Raw genomic sequence first — 16773 nt, 5'->3', positions numbered from 1 at the left:
CTGCTTGTATGCTTTTTATTTGAAAAAAACACAAGATTGCAAAGATTGGACAGGATCTTGTTACCTTGAGCTTGGGATAATTCCTGTTCACATACATTCTGGAAGCAACTGAAGCAAGTCAAAGTTTATTAATTCAAAAGTATGTTCTTCCTAAGATCTTGTACAATCAGAGGAAGCATGATCCCTACTCCCTGGGAATTACTGTGTTTTTCCTTTAATATAGCTGGCTGAATATTGCTCCTTTTATACAAAAATAATGGAATTATTAAGATAACAAATCTTGAAAAAATATATTTAAAATAGCAATTGTTTATGAATGTAAAATGTAAAAATTTTAAATAACACAGGGGGAGATTTGCACTTCTTATGGGACCAGCTTGAGGTAGAAAGTCATGTGACACTTTCAGAATTACCCTAGAGGTTTTAATGAAATCTCAATTACTTTTGGAACTAAACTCAAGGACAGTCCCATAACAAGTATGTCCACGGTAACATAAACTCGCAGCTGAAATTTTAATAATTTTATCTTACAAGACTCTAGTGCCAAAGCAAGGTGCCATTTTTTCTTGATCTAGCTCTCCATTTGCTCAGCTCTGATTTTTTGAAAGTCACTCTTGGACGTTCACCTTGATGGCTGAATTTCCTGGACTTTGTTTCCAGACAACAGCTCCAGGAAAGGAAGGAGCCTTAAGCCATTGCAGACCATTGCTGTTGGTCATAAGAACTGCCCAGCACTGAAAACTCCATAATGGTTCTGCTGCAGCTCTGACCTTTTCATTCCCCACTGCAGACTATGGCACTGGAACAGAAGTTTTCTTCCTTTGGTCTTCAGAGAAGCCAAAATTTGTACCTGTGACCTGCATGTAAGTGTAGAAGTAAGCAGGAAGGAACTGCTACGTGCTCTGAAGAAGCATAAAAAAGAAGGCAAAATGTTGAAGAAAGATCAGTAGCTGTTTGTATACAAAAGAAAAAATAATTTCCCTCCCACAAATACTTGTAGCAAGGGGTTCTGGTTATGTTGTGTAACTTCATGTCTTATCAGCATCAGAACCCCACCACCTTGCATGCACTGGAAATTGCTGCTTGGTGCTCACAGCAAGGTTTGAGGCACACGTTTCTTCACCACTGTAAGACTAAGAAAAACCAGCCATTTTCTGAAATAATGAAATACTGACTATGCAGTTGAATCAGACATAATGACATTTTACAAAGTGGGCTATGCAAGCAAAGAGAAGCGTGCTTCAGGCTCTGGCGAGATTCTCACATTTGAAACAATGTTTACATCACACAGCAAGGCTGAAAAACGACAAATGTTTAATCAATAGAAAAATTTCTTGTTCTCAGACTAATAATATATCAGTCTGAGCTTTTATTTAAAAGGATATTTAACACTATGGATTCTGTCTTGCATTTTCCTTTGTAGCTCTGACTGAATTAAAGGTTTAATCATATTTTATCTTCATTGTACACAGAAGAATCTGTGGCACAATCCCAATTTACCAGATCAGTGACAAAGCCAACGCATAAAAGGTCTCTTGACTTTTTGCTTATTAGGTCACCCCTTAAACTGTGCTCTTTTCCCCAAGGGCTCCTCCTAAACTAAGAGTTGATGCAAAAAATTAAATGTTAATCACTGTGTAAAGCAGTAAAAATAACAATTTGCCTTGAAGTGATTTTTCCCATTATTAACCAGAGATACAATTATTTTCTTATTACAGAGAATGTTCCTGAATGCAAAAAAAAAAAAAAAGAAAAAAAAAACTTGTGAATCTCAGGCTAGCTAAAAAAGTCTTGTCCAAATTGATCACACTGCAGTTAATTTTTGTATCACAGAACTAAGCAGATAGATAAGATGTCAATAGGTTTGATCTTTACAGCTTGAGATCGTCGTTTCCCAGTGGTTTAAAACAATTGTCCACAAATTCATCGCTGACTTCTTCCAGAGCAGCTGGCTTCCATTTGGGGGACTGGTCTTTGTCAATCAGCACTGCCAGGTGAACAGAGAAACACCAAAGTTACTCATAACTTCCTCTAATTCAAGTGACTTAAGACTGCAACAAGACAGATCACTGCAGTGATTCATGGAGGAGACAAGGCTGTGTGCTCTGGAGAAGGCAGAGTTCTGGAACACAGATGTTTCTACCCTAACCAGCTCCTGAGTGTGACCTGCCCAGAGATGTCTCTGGGAGTTGCTGGATGACACAAGGAACAGTGAGTCACTTCAGAGCAGCCCAAGATCTGAAGGAACAGACCTGAAATGAGTGGTTTAGTCAGACGTGCCACTCTTGGCTTACACTTCATGGGAGCCTGTGAGGGGCACTTTAAGGTGCTGCTTTTGGACAAGGCTTTCACACCTCTGTGCAAAATCTGACTCTTGGGAGAGTACAGGAGATGACTCAGTGGTGCTAAGTGCCTAAAGCTAATTTAAACACATCACATTAATGATGAAATAACTCACGAGGAGAGAGTAAAGCAGGGTATCTTTGTGGGAACTGAGGGTGTTCATTTGTAAATACTGACAGCTCTGCTGAGGCCTGGGTAGATTTAACTGTGACAATCTGTATAACCTTAGTACACAGACTTTATGCTGCAGCCTGGGTAATACATCACTGAAGATAAAAACTACCACTGAATGAATCACATGTAAAAGGCTAACAAGAAAATGCCAATTCCCAAAGAACATTCCCTGTGTCACAGGAAGGCTGAAGGCATGTCAGCAATGGCTGCATTAGAAAACAATAAAACAAGAGGGAGTTAATTTGTGTGTAAAAATTACCAGTATGAAGAGAATTCCAGAGCATCCTTCCAAGCACCCCTCAGGCTTTAAGAAACCCATAAAGGTGCTCTTGAAAATGTGAAATTTTTATCATTTAAAGAAGAACAGCTGTAAGAACTGTGGCTCTCTAGGATGCACTGATTGCTAACAACCCTCAGAACCCTCATTCCCTTCAGAGGAGGGAGATCAGCACCTGATTTGGAGATGCACCTGTGGCCTGGGGGAACCTCCTGACAACACAGCCCACAGTATGTAAGAGAGGATGGGCAGGAAGAGGGAGCACATTTCCAATTTTTCTCCTGAGAATGGCTTTTATTTGTTTGTTTTCTTACAAAGAGTTTAGAGGAGGATGGTTTTAAAGGCAGGTGAACTATGACACTCACAGAGATCAGATATTTCCAAGCTATTTTTGGGTAAGTTGTTATGTTTTTCTAAACTGAGTTTGTTCTTATTGAGTGAACTAGAAATATCCAAGATGAGGAATGTGTAAGGGGGTGGAATGTTATGTTCAGTTAAAAGAATACCTACCTAGAGATCGTGCTTATTAAAAAAATATTTGTTTTCTAGTAGAATAATGAAAATATTCCCTTTCTGCATTGACTTCTTCATATTTTGTATCTCTCCAGCTTGAGATCAATCATTAAGAAAACAGAAATCCTGGAGACTTCTAAGTAGGCTGAGAGAATTCATTATGATAAAAGTAACTGGGCACAGACATCGTGTAAAGGGTTTGTTCTTGTGTTTCACCTTTTTAAATCCAAATCCCAAACCCTTCTGTTCAGTAGCAGTGACTTTAACTGGACTTCAGTTAGTGCTTCTTCCAGCACAGTCAAAACTCTGGTATTTCCAAGCCCCTGACATTCTGTTTGTTGCCATAAAATCCCTCAGCTCGTGCAGGACCCTGGGGTGCCCAAGGTACAGCTCACATCTGCCAGCCCTGCAGGGGAGGTGGCAGAAGCTGCACAGAAATATCATCTTTGCAGCATCAGCAAGATGTAGAAGACCTTTACAGTTCCATTTCAAGTGCACATTCCTGCACTAAGAGTCAGGAGGGTGAATTAACAGATATTTGCTGCTGAGATTGTGTCCTACCTGGGCGTGTTTGAGCACTGACTCCAAAAGTGACCACTTTTCTTAGGCAGTAAGATTTGAAAAACAATTCTTGGCAACTCCCCAGACCTATGCATTTCTTAGCTGACAAATTATTCTATTAATCAAGGTGAAAAATTGATACCTAATGTGTTCCAAGTCCACATGTACCATTTTACAGGAAAATGCTGATGAAATATGATCCATGTGTTTTACGCTTTAAGAGTTTTGGCTTTTCTTTAATCACTCCAACCACAGGAATCATAAACAGGGAAGACTGCCACAGTAGATTTTCAGGTTGAAAGAAAACTGGCTAAAAATAAAAAGAAATTTTGACCTCCGGTCAAAGCAGGTTTAAAAAGCTTTAAAACTACTCCCTAGAAAGCCATTTAAAATTATGGTTTGAAGCAGATGAAAGGTATTAGTAAAACCTGACCTGTGGCCATTGGCTGCCGAGAAACATTCTTAAACTAAAATCTGATTGTTGTAACTCAACTTCTTTTGATGGTAGATCTTTTTGTGGTACAGAGGGTCAAAGAACTGGCTCCTAAATGCTTGTAATGTAAGGCTTTAAGAAAGAGAGAGCTAATAGTAACACTTTTATCAATTTTATTCACAATGGTTGGTCCTGTGATGTACTTAATGATCTCCCTTCCTGTTAAAAAGGATGCTCAGCACATTGATGGATAATGATTTTTATGAAATTAGACCAAACTACAAAAGTGATCTTGAGTCAGATTCTACACTCCTCTGCAACAAGAGAAACAATGCTAAGACTGAAAACTTGAGAACAAGATCTATGCAGTAAGCAGAGAACAAAAGCGCTTCAGGAACAAAACAAATTCTTATTAAAAGCAGTTCCCTCGGGGCAGTTGGATCTTTGGTGGGTTTTTTTCCTTCCCCTGATATTGTTACACTTTTGCTACATCACCCTGTATAAAAGAGAAGTTTCTCAACTGCTGTTCTTGCAGCCTCTCTCTTTACAAGCAGTTTGTGTATTTCCTGGCCATACTGACAAGGGATTTGCCTTTGTACTGTACTGCAGTCCCAGATGGTTTCATGACCTTGTGCCTTGGAAGGAGAAATTCAGTTGGTGCTCCTCTGACTCTCAGGGAGTTTGTCACTTCCTCAATAACTACATTTCAGCAGCTTATCTGCTGATCTAGACTATATACCAGGAACAGGATTTTAATGTACCCTTGTCCCCATTACCAACATAATGAAAACCACTTCTCACCATGTGCGGTAAATTCTTCAAAGGAGTGTCTGCTGGTAAGTGCTAAAGACTAATTAATTAAAGTCAGAAACCTTCCCCATGCTGTATGAATGAATTTTGCATCTCTCACCCCAGGCTATCTTTAGTACAGTGTTACTAATAGCAGCCACTCCAACTAATATCCATTCCTCAAGTGGAATTTATACTGCTTATAAAGACAGATATAAAACAATGAGGAGGAGGTAATAATACTTGAGTATGTAACTGTGTGAATTATAAGTCCAACCAAAAGTTATCCATCCAAATGCCTTGTACTGTAAGCTCCTTGGAAAAAACCTGTGCTTTATTTCATCTCGTGATGAACAGTACATAAATAACTGCTACAGCTCCTAACAGATGTGACTTTGGGTTTGAAAAACTGCACAGTGAATCAGCAGCAGGATCAAGGACAGGCTTGAAGTCTGTCCCCTGGACGAACTTGCTGAGCCATTGCTCTACTTTTACCTCTACCACTCTTGACCAATGCATTAAAATGCTGAATTAGTTAAAGTTTACATATATAGTTGTTTAGTAGTAAGACACTTCCATTCAAAGATATTCTGGACGTGGGGGAAAGTAAATCTTTGTTCTAACAGTTTTCTATGCAAACAGTTGTTTTTGATTTTGAGTCTCAAAGCATTGTGTAGCTGGCTGAACCAGCTCTGTGGCAACACTAAACCTGGACACAAGTGATGGATGCAGCTACTCAGTACTGTGAGTGTTAAATATGAAATGGGGCAACCAGGTGGATAAATAACGTTAGGGAACTGAGATTGCACAAAGAAACAACATGGCTCTTGTGCTTTGGAACAAGAGCAAATTTTGGTCACACAGAAGTCCAATAAGCCAAACCTATGGAAAGCTGGGAAGTTTTTTCTGGGCTGTTGCTGCAAGCACTTGTAGTGATTTCCAAAGAAGCACCACAGCTGTGAATTTGTGTGCTGTTAAGCTTGAGGAGTGTTTCTGGTGTGGATACTTACCTGCTCGAACTCCTTCATAGAAGTCATGGCCTTTCTGAAAGATTATAAAAAAGAAAGCTGTAACATGACAGTTTCTATTTATCCCATCTTTCCCTATCCCACTTCTGCTTGAAATGCAAGTTCTCAAGATTCCGTTAAATCCCACTTGTACTGTTCTTTTCTAGGCCTACTTTGTCTTTACTTATTAAAGAACTCTGTATCTTCTTGCTTAAATGCAGCCACATCTCTTAAAATCAGTTTGTTGACCTGTAGCTGTGCCACAGTCCAAGTTCTCTCTGTGTAACACCTCAGATCTTTTTTCTAAAGAGGTTCACATAATGGGGTTACAGTGGGTAGTATCGGAAATTCTTTTGAGAAAGGCCAGTCTTCAGGAATTGTGATGTATTCTGCATACTTGGAACACTTTGCAGTTAAATGGAATCCTGTAAACATCCAATTCTTTTTTACAAAGGGTAATGTAACACTTAAATCCCTAAGCATGCTTAATGAAGTAACGGAGCCACAATCTTAGTTTTAGTCAGGCATTAGAACATCAGAATTAGACGATTTTCACTTCTTTAGGTATTTACTTGGGCTATCACAAATAATTTGATTGGACACATAAAACCCTTATTTTAAAGTGTGACAAAACTAATAATGAGGATGCCATGGCAAACCCCATAAGGCATTTGTTCAGGTAATTCAGTTAGCAGCTCTGTTCCACTGCAAGGATCACTTTCTCATATGCTATCCAAGTACTCAGCACTTAGTACAAATAGCACTAAAATCTCTTGCTGTGATAAATTTTTCATAGACAACACTCTTGAAAGGCAGTGATAAACAACTATTTGCACCCTGCTGCTGGGAAATAAGGCACTCAGGGCTAAGTAATTTGAATAGAAAACCAGTTCAAGAACACCAGTTTTAAAACTACAATCCAAATATGAAGCTATCTATATAATAATGTTTTCATATTTTTTTAATTGAAGCCTTCTACATTCCCACCTGACCATCATTAATGTAGTGTCCTTTGCATACCATACAATACCATGAAACGAGAAAAAAGTGACAGCCAACACACAAAGATGATACTGAAAATGAAAACCTATAAAATACAAACTCTTGATGAAATCTACATAAAGTTTTTAGTCTCCGGTAAACTGTTCCCCCCTGTGGCTGGAAAGGGACAAGGGGCTCAGCTGTTGCTTACCATGCACGCTTGGCTCAGTCTATATTCCATCCGGAGTACCTCCTGTAAGCTCATGGAAGCTCCTTCTCTGAGCTGTCTGAGAGTCAGCTTTAAAGATGTAGGTGACATCTTATTAAGAGTCTGGGGAGGACATTAACATTATTTTTATTTTCTTCAATTTGAACACTTCTGCAAGTCTGTCTTTTGTGCATTTCAAACTTTGTGAAGTAAATTATGGCTCTCCTCTCCCTGAGCTCCCCCTGTGACACCTATTCCTCCTGCTTCCTCCCACCAAGCTGTCACATTAAATGAACTTTCCTGCATAAGCTTTGATCAGCAAGATCTTTGGGATGTGTGCCATCATTTGTGGAAAACCTAGAACTCCTAAGGCCCCATCATTTGAGATAAAATTACTACTAGCCAGAAAAATTACTGTAGTTTGAAAGACATTTTCAAGGAGAATCTTTTGATAAGTGAAGGCAACTGTTACAAGCAATTATACTTTGTTTTTTAATATCATACATATATATATTTTCAGTGTGAATTACTCTTAGATTTACTGATCTTGTAGGTGATATTAGTATTGCTTAGCATGTAAGTTTTATTTGGTACAACAGAGTAATGAGGTAGTAATAGAGAGATTGGCAACAAACTTCAAGTCATTGCTTCACAATCATTGGCAAAGACCAAACGATATGCAAAGAAGAAATCTGTGGAAGAAAATATTAGAATAAACCAAACATATTTATCCAGGTCTCTTGTATAGGATTGATAGACACTGAAGTAGTCTAGCCCTAAATTACTCTGCTGATAGGAAGCTTGGAGGTCTTGCCTTTTTTTAACAGAAGCACAGGCTATAAATATTGTACCACAGACAGGATTCTTGTAAAGCACACAAACAAATGCTGTAAATCTGGCTCTCAGGAGTATCCTTTGGTGAACTGCATGCCAGTAAACAGTAGGGGAAAATGGGGAGAAAGACAAAAATCCTAGTTAAAAAGAAGAACTGAGCTTTAAAGCTTCATGGGGTTGTGGGGAAAAGGAGCTACATCTTATTGTTGCTTATCACTGTTTTCTTACTCTAAACACAATCCTCCCTTCTCTGTAAACCCAAATAAAAGATATGTATCATTCATGGTACAATACAACAGACATTTCCTGATAATTAGAATGTTTTTATCACTATTAAAAAGCAGCAGATGGTATGCTTTGCCTCTTTACATTATTTTCATTGCAGACATTAGGCTCCTTACCACAGCCTGAAATGGCAGGTTTCCAGTCATCATCAGCAACACTATTTTCTAGCTCCCACTTACCCTTCATCCCTCCAGACACCAGCTGATACAGCAGTGACCCATTTTGCCTAGTTAAGCTGGAAAACATATGATTGCTACACAAGCAGGAGTGTGTGGAATTGTGCCTTCAAAGCACTGGCTCTGTCATTCTGTAACTCACATCTAATCACTGTGCTCGAGAGAGGAGCTGGCAAAGAACGAGCCAACACTGGCTCCAAGTGCCAACAGTTCCCCAGTTCTGGTCAAGCTCTTCAACAATGAGCTGCCTTTCAGAAGATAAAGAAATCTGCTGTGCCTTTAACTACATCACTCTGTAGGTCCCAGATGGGTGGCAGCTTTTAACTGGACCCCTTATTTCCTTTAAGATGCTCTTGCTGGCCTTATCTTTCAGCTGACCTTTCCTGCTTTAATTCCACATTCTGTCATTTAGATTAGGAAGCCTTTGCTCAGACCAGGTTAAATGCTATGCATGGTACAGCCAGATGGCTCCAGGGGGGAAATGGCCATGGCAAGTTCTTGTCAAAGCAAGCACTGGCATGGGGAAGATCTGAAAACAGCACTTAAGGCAGCTGCTAGATGCACTAGACTGGTTATCTTGGCATATCAATGAGGCTGAAGGTGGAGGAGGTACTGACATAAATCAAGCTGGAGGAAGAGGAACACGGCAGGAAAATGGGTAGGTGTAATTGCAGAAAAATGAGTCACCAGTGTAGCTATAAATACATTCTCTGTACAAAGAGGAGGGGATTGGTGCTAGGGAACAAGCCTGGAAAAGAGACAGGATAGGCTGGAATGGGGAGTACTAAGATGCAAAGAAGTCTTAATAGAAGTATTTGACATCTATTCCAGTATCTTTCAAACTATCTTGATTTTGACACAATGATCCCAAAAGCTCTAAGCTGAATTTGCAGTAGACTGAACACCAATAAAATGATAACAGAAGGTGACTGAATTAAGTGGCACTGACACAGCAGATTCCCTCACAAGCATAAAAGTAGGAGTAGTGACTTTCTTTCACTTAAAAACCCCAAAACCTCCCAGAGGTCCAGTGCATCACCCCCCTTGCAATAGATGAAGACATCCATCACTTACTTATGTGAAAACCAAGTCAAGTATCTGATGCTTTTCAGGTTTAGACCTTGCATTTACTTCATCCCACTAGAAATGGCACACCTGCCCCTCAGATTAAAGCTTTCTGGCTCACGTAAATCCTCAAAACAAAGAAGCACTACAAAGTTAAAGGTTTGAAAACTACTGAGTTCAAAGTGTTAGTTCTCTGGCTTTCTACCTGTTTGTAGCTGGATTCAAAGTGTGGTGTAAATCATGAAGCCATTCTCAAGTAGAATTTTAACAACTTTATATTCTTCTTCATGTAATATTTCAGTATCAGGTACATGAGAGCCTGCCAAGTAAGCATGTCTTGAAAGTAAAAAGCAGGAGTATTGTAGGTCAAAGAGACCAGGCTACATGGGATAGCATGGTTCACAGCATACTTGGATTATTGTGGAACTAGGAGTTCCATTTTATTAACCTTGTTGATCCAAGGTGGATGTACCAAGGGGTACCTCCAAATTAGGATATTTGCATTAAAATTTCAGTTAGGGCTTATTCCATAAACTCGCTTATACATATAATAAATACAGGCACAAAACAGGATAATATGCATAGACATTGCTGTTACTAAACCAGCTGCTATGATATTTATCAGGTGGATCTGCTGCTGTTCCTGTACCTGGACTCTAAAGTGAAACCTTGGTTTCACAACCTTGCCTAATCCTACTGCTTAGCACAGCATGTGTGCTGTCAGAAACTCCTCTGAAATTTAAGTATTTGTTCACACTAAAGTCTTGCATCTGCTAGAAAATGTGGGATTTGTTTCATGGGGTTTTTCCCACGAATTTCTGTATGGACTGAAGCAAGTCATACTAACAGAGTATTATTTCTTGAACAGAGCAGACAATTGTTCTGAAACTCTGGTCAACTCCAAGGATATTCATTTATGAATCACACGAAAGAAAAAAGTTGTTATAAAGTCCTATTAAAGACACAAGAGAACTGAAGAAGTATTAAAATAGCCCTTTTTTGTTGTTGTTCAGGAATTTAAAAAAATCAGTTACACAAAATCATAACTTTGAAGTAGATGACCTAATTTAGTCATCAATAGATAACTTAGTTTTAAGTTCTGAATAAAAACTGTTAAAGAAATGTACTATCATAATAAGGAAAAAGAACAAATAATTCTTTGTTGTTTTCAACATCCACTGAACCTAATCAATATAATATGAACAGATAACATTTTTATTCTGGCACCAACTTATTTGACTTCTTTATCCAATGAAACTTGGAATAGTAGGGGAAGAAATCAGCTTTCCCTTGTATTCAATTTTGCTTTTATAGACATATGCTAAACTTCTAGCAGTGTACTAGATGTACTGGTTGGCACAAAAAATAGTCTTAGAACTTCCTTTCTCAAAAACTGTTTGATAGTTCCAGTGACAATGTGTTACATTCTGAATTAATTTTTTTTTTAAAAGTGACAGGGTGGCTAATGTGAATACTACCTTATAAAATTCCTTCTGCTCATATCAAAGTCAGAGAGGATGGATGTTTTATTTTACTATGAAAGGAGGATTTCTTCTGTGAGCTGTAACTAAAGTTAAAACGACCCTTTTGGTGGAGAAACACTTCAGTTCTATCCAGTTGGAATATTTCACTAGCTCCATACAAAACTTTTACAAGGCACCTGAACGAAGATACTTCAAAGGAAAAAAAGAAAATACACACATTATTTATAAATGAATGTAAGTTGCTTCTTGCTTTTGAGGCTGAAGTATGAATTATGTGTGTAGCATTGCTGCATGTTTCTTGAGAAGTGACTACATCCAACACTCAGAAATGCATTAGAAAGATCAAAAAATACTTTGTGATTATAGATTTTTTTGCTGTTTACCCAAATGAGATACCTGGAATGGAAGAAAAAACAACAACACTGTTCTGGCACTGTTTTATTCCAAGCCTTGGCAATATAATGAGAAGGGAACACTTGTTCCCAACAACCCCATGACTGTGGGGAGGGGAAAGGAAAGGGGAGTTTGGGTTTTTTACTGAATTACAATTTTCTGCCCCACATGATGGTGCTCACCATCTAAAATTGTGTGATTTTAGAGGAATACCCTTCTCAGAGTAGAACTACTGAGAACCCCTCAGGACTGTGTGTGAGAACCTGAGGGTCTCAGCCCAAAGCCCTATAGGTAACTAAAGTCTGCCCCATGATAAGAAACCATAGAAGCATACTTGAAATCTCTAACAAAAATGACACAGGAGACTTTACCTCTAGCTGCTTCATGGCAAAAGGAGAACCATCTTGCTTTAACTTTTTAACAATTTCTTCCATACTATTTGCTGAAAAAAGGCTAGAAGAAAAAAAAATCAGTTAACAAGCTGCTTCAGTCTCTGTGGCTTTTCTTAGCAATGCCTTCCATGTTGTTCAGTTTCAAGTAATTTGGGCATCTCCTTTTCCTTTACAAATCTCTAGTGTTTCAATAAACCTTACTAACAAACTCTGGTATTTATCTAAAAACTTCAATTACTACCATCAGTCTTAGCTGTATTTTTATAACATAGTAAATCTTTAGCTATCAGCTCCATACTACTGGTTTGCTGTCAGCATCTTTTATCTCTAAATGTAGCTACTGCCATCCTTCTTGCAGAGATTTAGCTCTTTCTTATCACTCTCACTTATTTCTCCTTTCCTCAAGTTCCAAGCTATCCTTGGCCTTTACCCAATGAGTATTGTAAATGTGTCAGGTTGCACTTCCTGTTCAATGGAATAGTTGCTCTCACAAATTCCCATCCAATATCTACAGAAAATGTTCATTTAAATGTGCCATAGGCTATGAATCAGGTTACTCTGTCCAAGCATTTAATGTACTGATGAGTGAAATATTTAATGAGCTTCAGGATAAAGCTCCCTAAAGACAAAAGGTTACTTAAACTTGGAGGTAATTTCTCTCACCTGATCTGTGAAATACTGTTATTAGATTGAACTTCATGTTTTCTACACACAAGAATAAAATTTTTTAAAAGATTACTGAATACCTGTTAATCTTCTCCTTATGTTCATCAAGTGCAAACTCCTTTTCTTGATCAATTGTGCACTATTTAAAAAGCAAATAAGTATTTTACTTTGCTATTTTAGACTGGAAAGTGTATCAGTAGCAAAAAATTTCACTGACTTGTGTTCCAGAAATACTGTATCATAAATGAACACCTAAAGTTCATAAGAGAGCAATTTTTAAGGAATTAAAAGTTTGCAGTGTGTATATATGAACTTGGCACTATCCTGTGACTGTTAGAGATGTTGCCTCATACTGCAGTGCTTGCTCTGAGCTACTCTGTATGCACGTTTGTCTGGGTGGTTATCTTGTACACAAGTAATTCTGATTACTTATCAAAACACTTCCGTGCAATACACTAAGAATGTCAGTGCAAACAAATCTACTCAAGAATCAGAGATTATTCTTAAAAACAACCTTTCATCATCTTTAAAAATATACAGGTTTATATTTAGGCTTTTTTAATGACCAAGGGGAAAAAAAGGCATTTCTCTTCCTTCCCTTTTCTATATCATTTTATAAAGTTTTATTTAGACATAAAAAGTGTGTGATAGATCCATTTGCCTTCTGTGGGAAGGCTGTCAAATGTTTCACATCTTCTGGCATTAACGGGTTTGGGACATAAGCAGATGTTTCAGGAACAGCAGCTGAAGCTGAGAAGGTTCCCTGGCATTTCAGCTCTGATAACTAAAAATAAAGTTTCCTTTTCCATTCAGTGTAGTCTTGTAAAGCAGGGTACTGCAACATATAATCACTCCTATTTCACAGCATTCTGTTTTGTCAAAATAATCAGTACTGTGATGTAAATTAGCTTATCCCATTTATTTTTCCAATTAATCTTATTTATGAACTTAGTAATTACAAAACAGAAATAACAAGAGTAGACACAGCTCATTTTAAAGCTGAACAACAGCAGAGTAATTGACTGAGCAACACTGAATACTGGTTTGACTCTAGAGGTTTTCTTTTGAAAGAGAACTGCAATGCACATCAAAAGAGTTAAAATAGCCACTGATTGTAAAGGCAAAACCTTTTCTTTTCATGCCCATTGTTACATGGGGCTAACACAAGTATTATGGAGAGAGTGCAATGAGTTTGAAGGTCATTATTTTCAAACATAGAAAAAGATAATCAGTAACATGGATAAAAAAATAATGTCTACATATATTTTACGATTTTGCTTGATTTCAATAATTTCAGATTACCTTCACATGGTAAGAGTTCAATAAATCTGCAATTTTTTCTTTTGAAGGAGATTTCAGCGCTATCAGGTCTTTCTCCAAGGCAGGTAGCTGTTAAAAATAAGATTTAATTATAAATAAGTAAAACAAAACATACTACTTGGGTTATTACTATGGTAATAGTAGGATATACATACATCAACACTCCCTCATTCTCCCCAACTTTCTGACAGACCTTAAAGAAGTACAAAGCAAACAACACAAGGAACAGAGTTCATGTGTCAGTGCTGGACTGCCCCAATTTAATTATGTCTGCAGTGACCAGCAAAAAACTGCTTCCCAAGCAGCCCCCTAAAGCAGTGCTAGAGCTGCAGCAGGTAAAGCCAGGCTGCACCAGCCTGAGAGGAAAGAACATTTTAATGGAGTGTTACCATCACTGCAAACTTTGCAGCTGTACAAATCTCTAGTTTCATACACTGCTGTTTAAATGGCACAATTTTTTAAGCCACTTCATTCTGCTGAGTGGATCATGCCCTTCCAACAGTGGAATTGTAAAAACAGCACCATTTGCTCCTTCCTTCAAGCAAAGCTGTCACCAGCTGGCAAGTGTTAGAAGGACAGCTTGAGAGTGTCTCACCATGCCTGCTTGCAGGGCACGGGCAGCTAATGTAAGTGCACCTCTGCAGACATGGGTGCTGGTAACAGGGTACTGGGGTGCTAAAACCCCAGAGCTCCCAGTGTGGCTGTGGGCAGTGCCCTGGCCAGCACTGCTGGCACCTTACCTTTTCAGATTCTACAAAATGTGTAGCGATGCCAACTCTCAGCACATCTCTTCCTTTCAGCCTGCAGCCCGTCAGCGCAAGGTAATAGCCAATCTTTCCTGAGAGCCTTGGCAGGAAATACCCTCCACCTACATCAGGGAAAAGGCCTGCAATCAACAACACAAAACACAAGTGAAGGGAGGAGATCTTCTACTAATCACCACTAGCAGCAATTTTTTTTTTGCCTCATCTTCCTTACATAGGCACAGCAACCTTGCCCAAATTTCTCCTTGACTTGGCTTGACATTTCTGGCATCAAAACCCTTCCTAAAAGCAAACTCTTGAACACTTTCCAAACTTCATCTTTTCCACTGGCACATACTTTACAAACATATACCAAAGGAGAAAATTTATTCTATTTGCCAACAACTTGAGACAATTTTAGGTGCTTGAAAAATCAAGTGTATTCTGAGCAAGGAAACAGAAGTGACCCAAAGAATTGTGAAATCATTTGTGCAAGCTCAAACTGGATGCTGCTTTTTCAATGAAATCTTTTATTATGATCAAAATATTAAACACTGATGAAGTGCCTCTTGCACAGCTTAGTTTGAACAAATTTTGGGGCTAAGAATTTAATAACAGATCAACAATATTGATAGGGTCTTCCTGAAGGTGGAGGCACAACATGCTGACAGTACTTGGCTCTTTGACAGGATTGTGACTAAGCTAAAATTAAAAAATAATATTAAACTCTGAAGTATAGTAACTCTATAGTTTTTAAAATCTACAGATCAGGGTAATTTTTTTTAAGAATTAAAAGCTGTGACTGGAATTTCAAATACTTTCAAAAGTTGTATTGGAAAGTATCTACCTTCTATTATATAAATTGATTGCCAAAAAATAACTTTAGACATCTTTTTAAACGTACCTACACTTGAGAAAACTTTAGTTTAGCTATTGATTTCATTATTTAGTCTTGGTTTCAGGAATCTGAATGCATAGAAGCAGGGTCCAGTTACTACCTTGAAATCATGCCAGTGGTGCATTCATGAAACTGAAGTCTTCTAAAGAAATGAAAGGTGTGGTGTATTGTTTTTTCACTTTCAGAGAATGAATCAAATTAATCATGAAAACAAATGAAAAAGAATACAAATGAGCAATAAAAAACTTGTAAGGCAGTTGCCAAAGAAGAGATATTAACTGGAAAAATTCAGATGTACCTAAGGAGTTTAATTTGGGTTCTGATAGAAGATGGTAATTTTTCACTCACATGTAATTACTTTTGTTCACAACAGTCAATGTGTGTATTACAGAAAGACTCTATTCCAAGTATTTTGAGACATGAGAAATTAGTGCTCCCTGAATAGTCCTCCCTCTTGGATGTAGTAAGGGGAGGTTTCTTTCAGACAGCTTCTCCTCAGTGTTTCCCTCTTAATAATCTTAATATCTAACCCAACTCAACTTCTCCTCTGGTTCCCTCCTGGTCCTCTTTTTGTTCTGCTGCTTCTACTACATCAAAAGGTTGGGTTTAGGAGTCACTTCCTATCAGTTACAGCTGTAGTATTCTCTTCCCACTGATGTGTGTGCTGTCATTAATTGATTTATCCCTCAGCTCTCAGGCTACTGAGACATGCAGCTCTTCTGAAATGCTGAATGCCTTGCTGATAGCCTTTAAAAGCCCTAAGCTGTATTAACTCCAATTCATCACTTACCTTTTTTCATCTGTACTCACATTTTCAAATAGTCTATTCTACATTCTACCTTCTCAGCTTGAGCTATCACAACAGTGATGCCAAGACTTCTATTTAGTTTTATGTTTCTATTCATCTGTCTCCCCTTGGATATCCTTCTACTGCAATAAAAAAACCAAACCCAACCTCACTTAAAGGTAAAACCTATCTTAAAAATGCCCTCTAAAGCAAAAAGGCAATTACACTATTCTCTCAATCCACCAGAACAACAACAGCAAGGATACTTTTTCTTTTTGCTACACTTAAAATAATATTGATGCTGGACTACTGCTCTCCCCACACTCCAACACATTTCCAGAGGAAAAACATCTTTCTGTTGGGATCCATAGTGTCCTTCCACTTGGCCATACACAGGAAATCAGTTCTAAATAAACTGTGAGGTTGATTAGCTTAAGTAGCCTT

The 16773-nt window shown here is 38.1% G+C and overlaps 1 protein-coding gene across 3 annotated transcripts in view; it reads right to left on the bottom strand.

Moving 5' to 3' along the window:
* Position 1: 1 nt before the first annotated feature.
* Positions 2-16773, bottom strand: part of HIBCH (3-hydroxyisobutyryl-CoA hydrolase) — a 35583-nt gene continuing 18811 nt past the window's right edge. For 2 of the 3 annotated variants that reach the window (XM_059853434.1, XM_059853436.1), the window contains exons 8-14: positions 14642-14787; positions 13884-13970; positions 12662-12720; positions 11895-11976; positions 7290-7409; positions 6101-6134; positions 2-1987 (exon numbers count right to left, since the gene is read on the bottom strand). In XM_059853434.1, the coding sequence (XP_059709417.1) occupies positions 1872-1987; positions 6101-6134; positions 7290-7409; positions 11895-11976; positions 12662-12720; positions 13884-13970; positions 14642-14787 (644 nt within the window). In that variant the 3' untranslated portion in view covers positions 2-1871. The remainder of the gene's footprint in view (positions 1988-6100; positions 6135-7289; positions 7410-11894; positions 11977-12661; positions 12721-13883; positions 13971-14641; positions 14788-16773) is intronic. The other variant, XM_059853435.1, reaches the window with a different exon arrangement.

The sequence above is a fragment of the Haemorhous mexicanus genome, chromosome 8 (assembly GCF_027477595.1).
Source record: "Haemorhous mexicanus isolate bHaeMex1 chromosome 8, bHaeMex1.pri, whole genome shotgun sequence".
Lineage (NCBI taxonomy): Eukaryota > Metazoa > Chordata > Aves > Passeriformes > Fringillidae > Haemorhous > Haemorhous mexicanus.
This window is presented reverse-complemented; position numbering and strand designations above follow the sequence as displayed.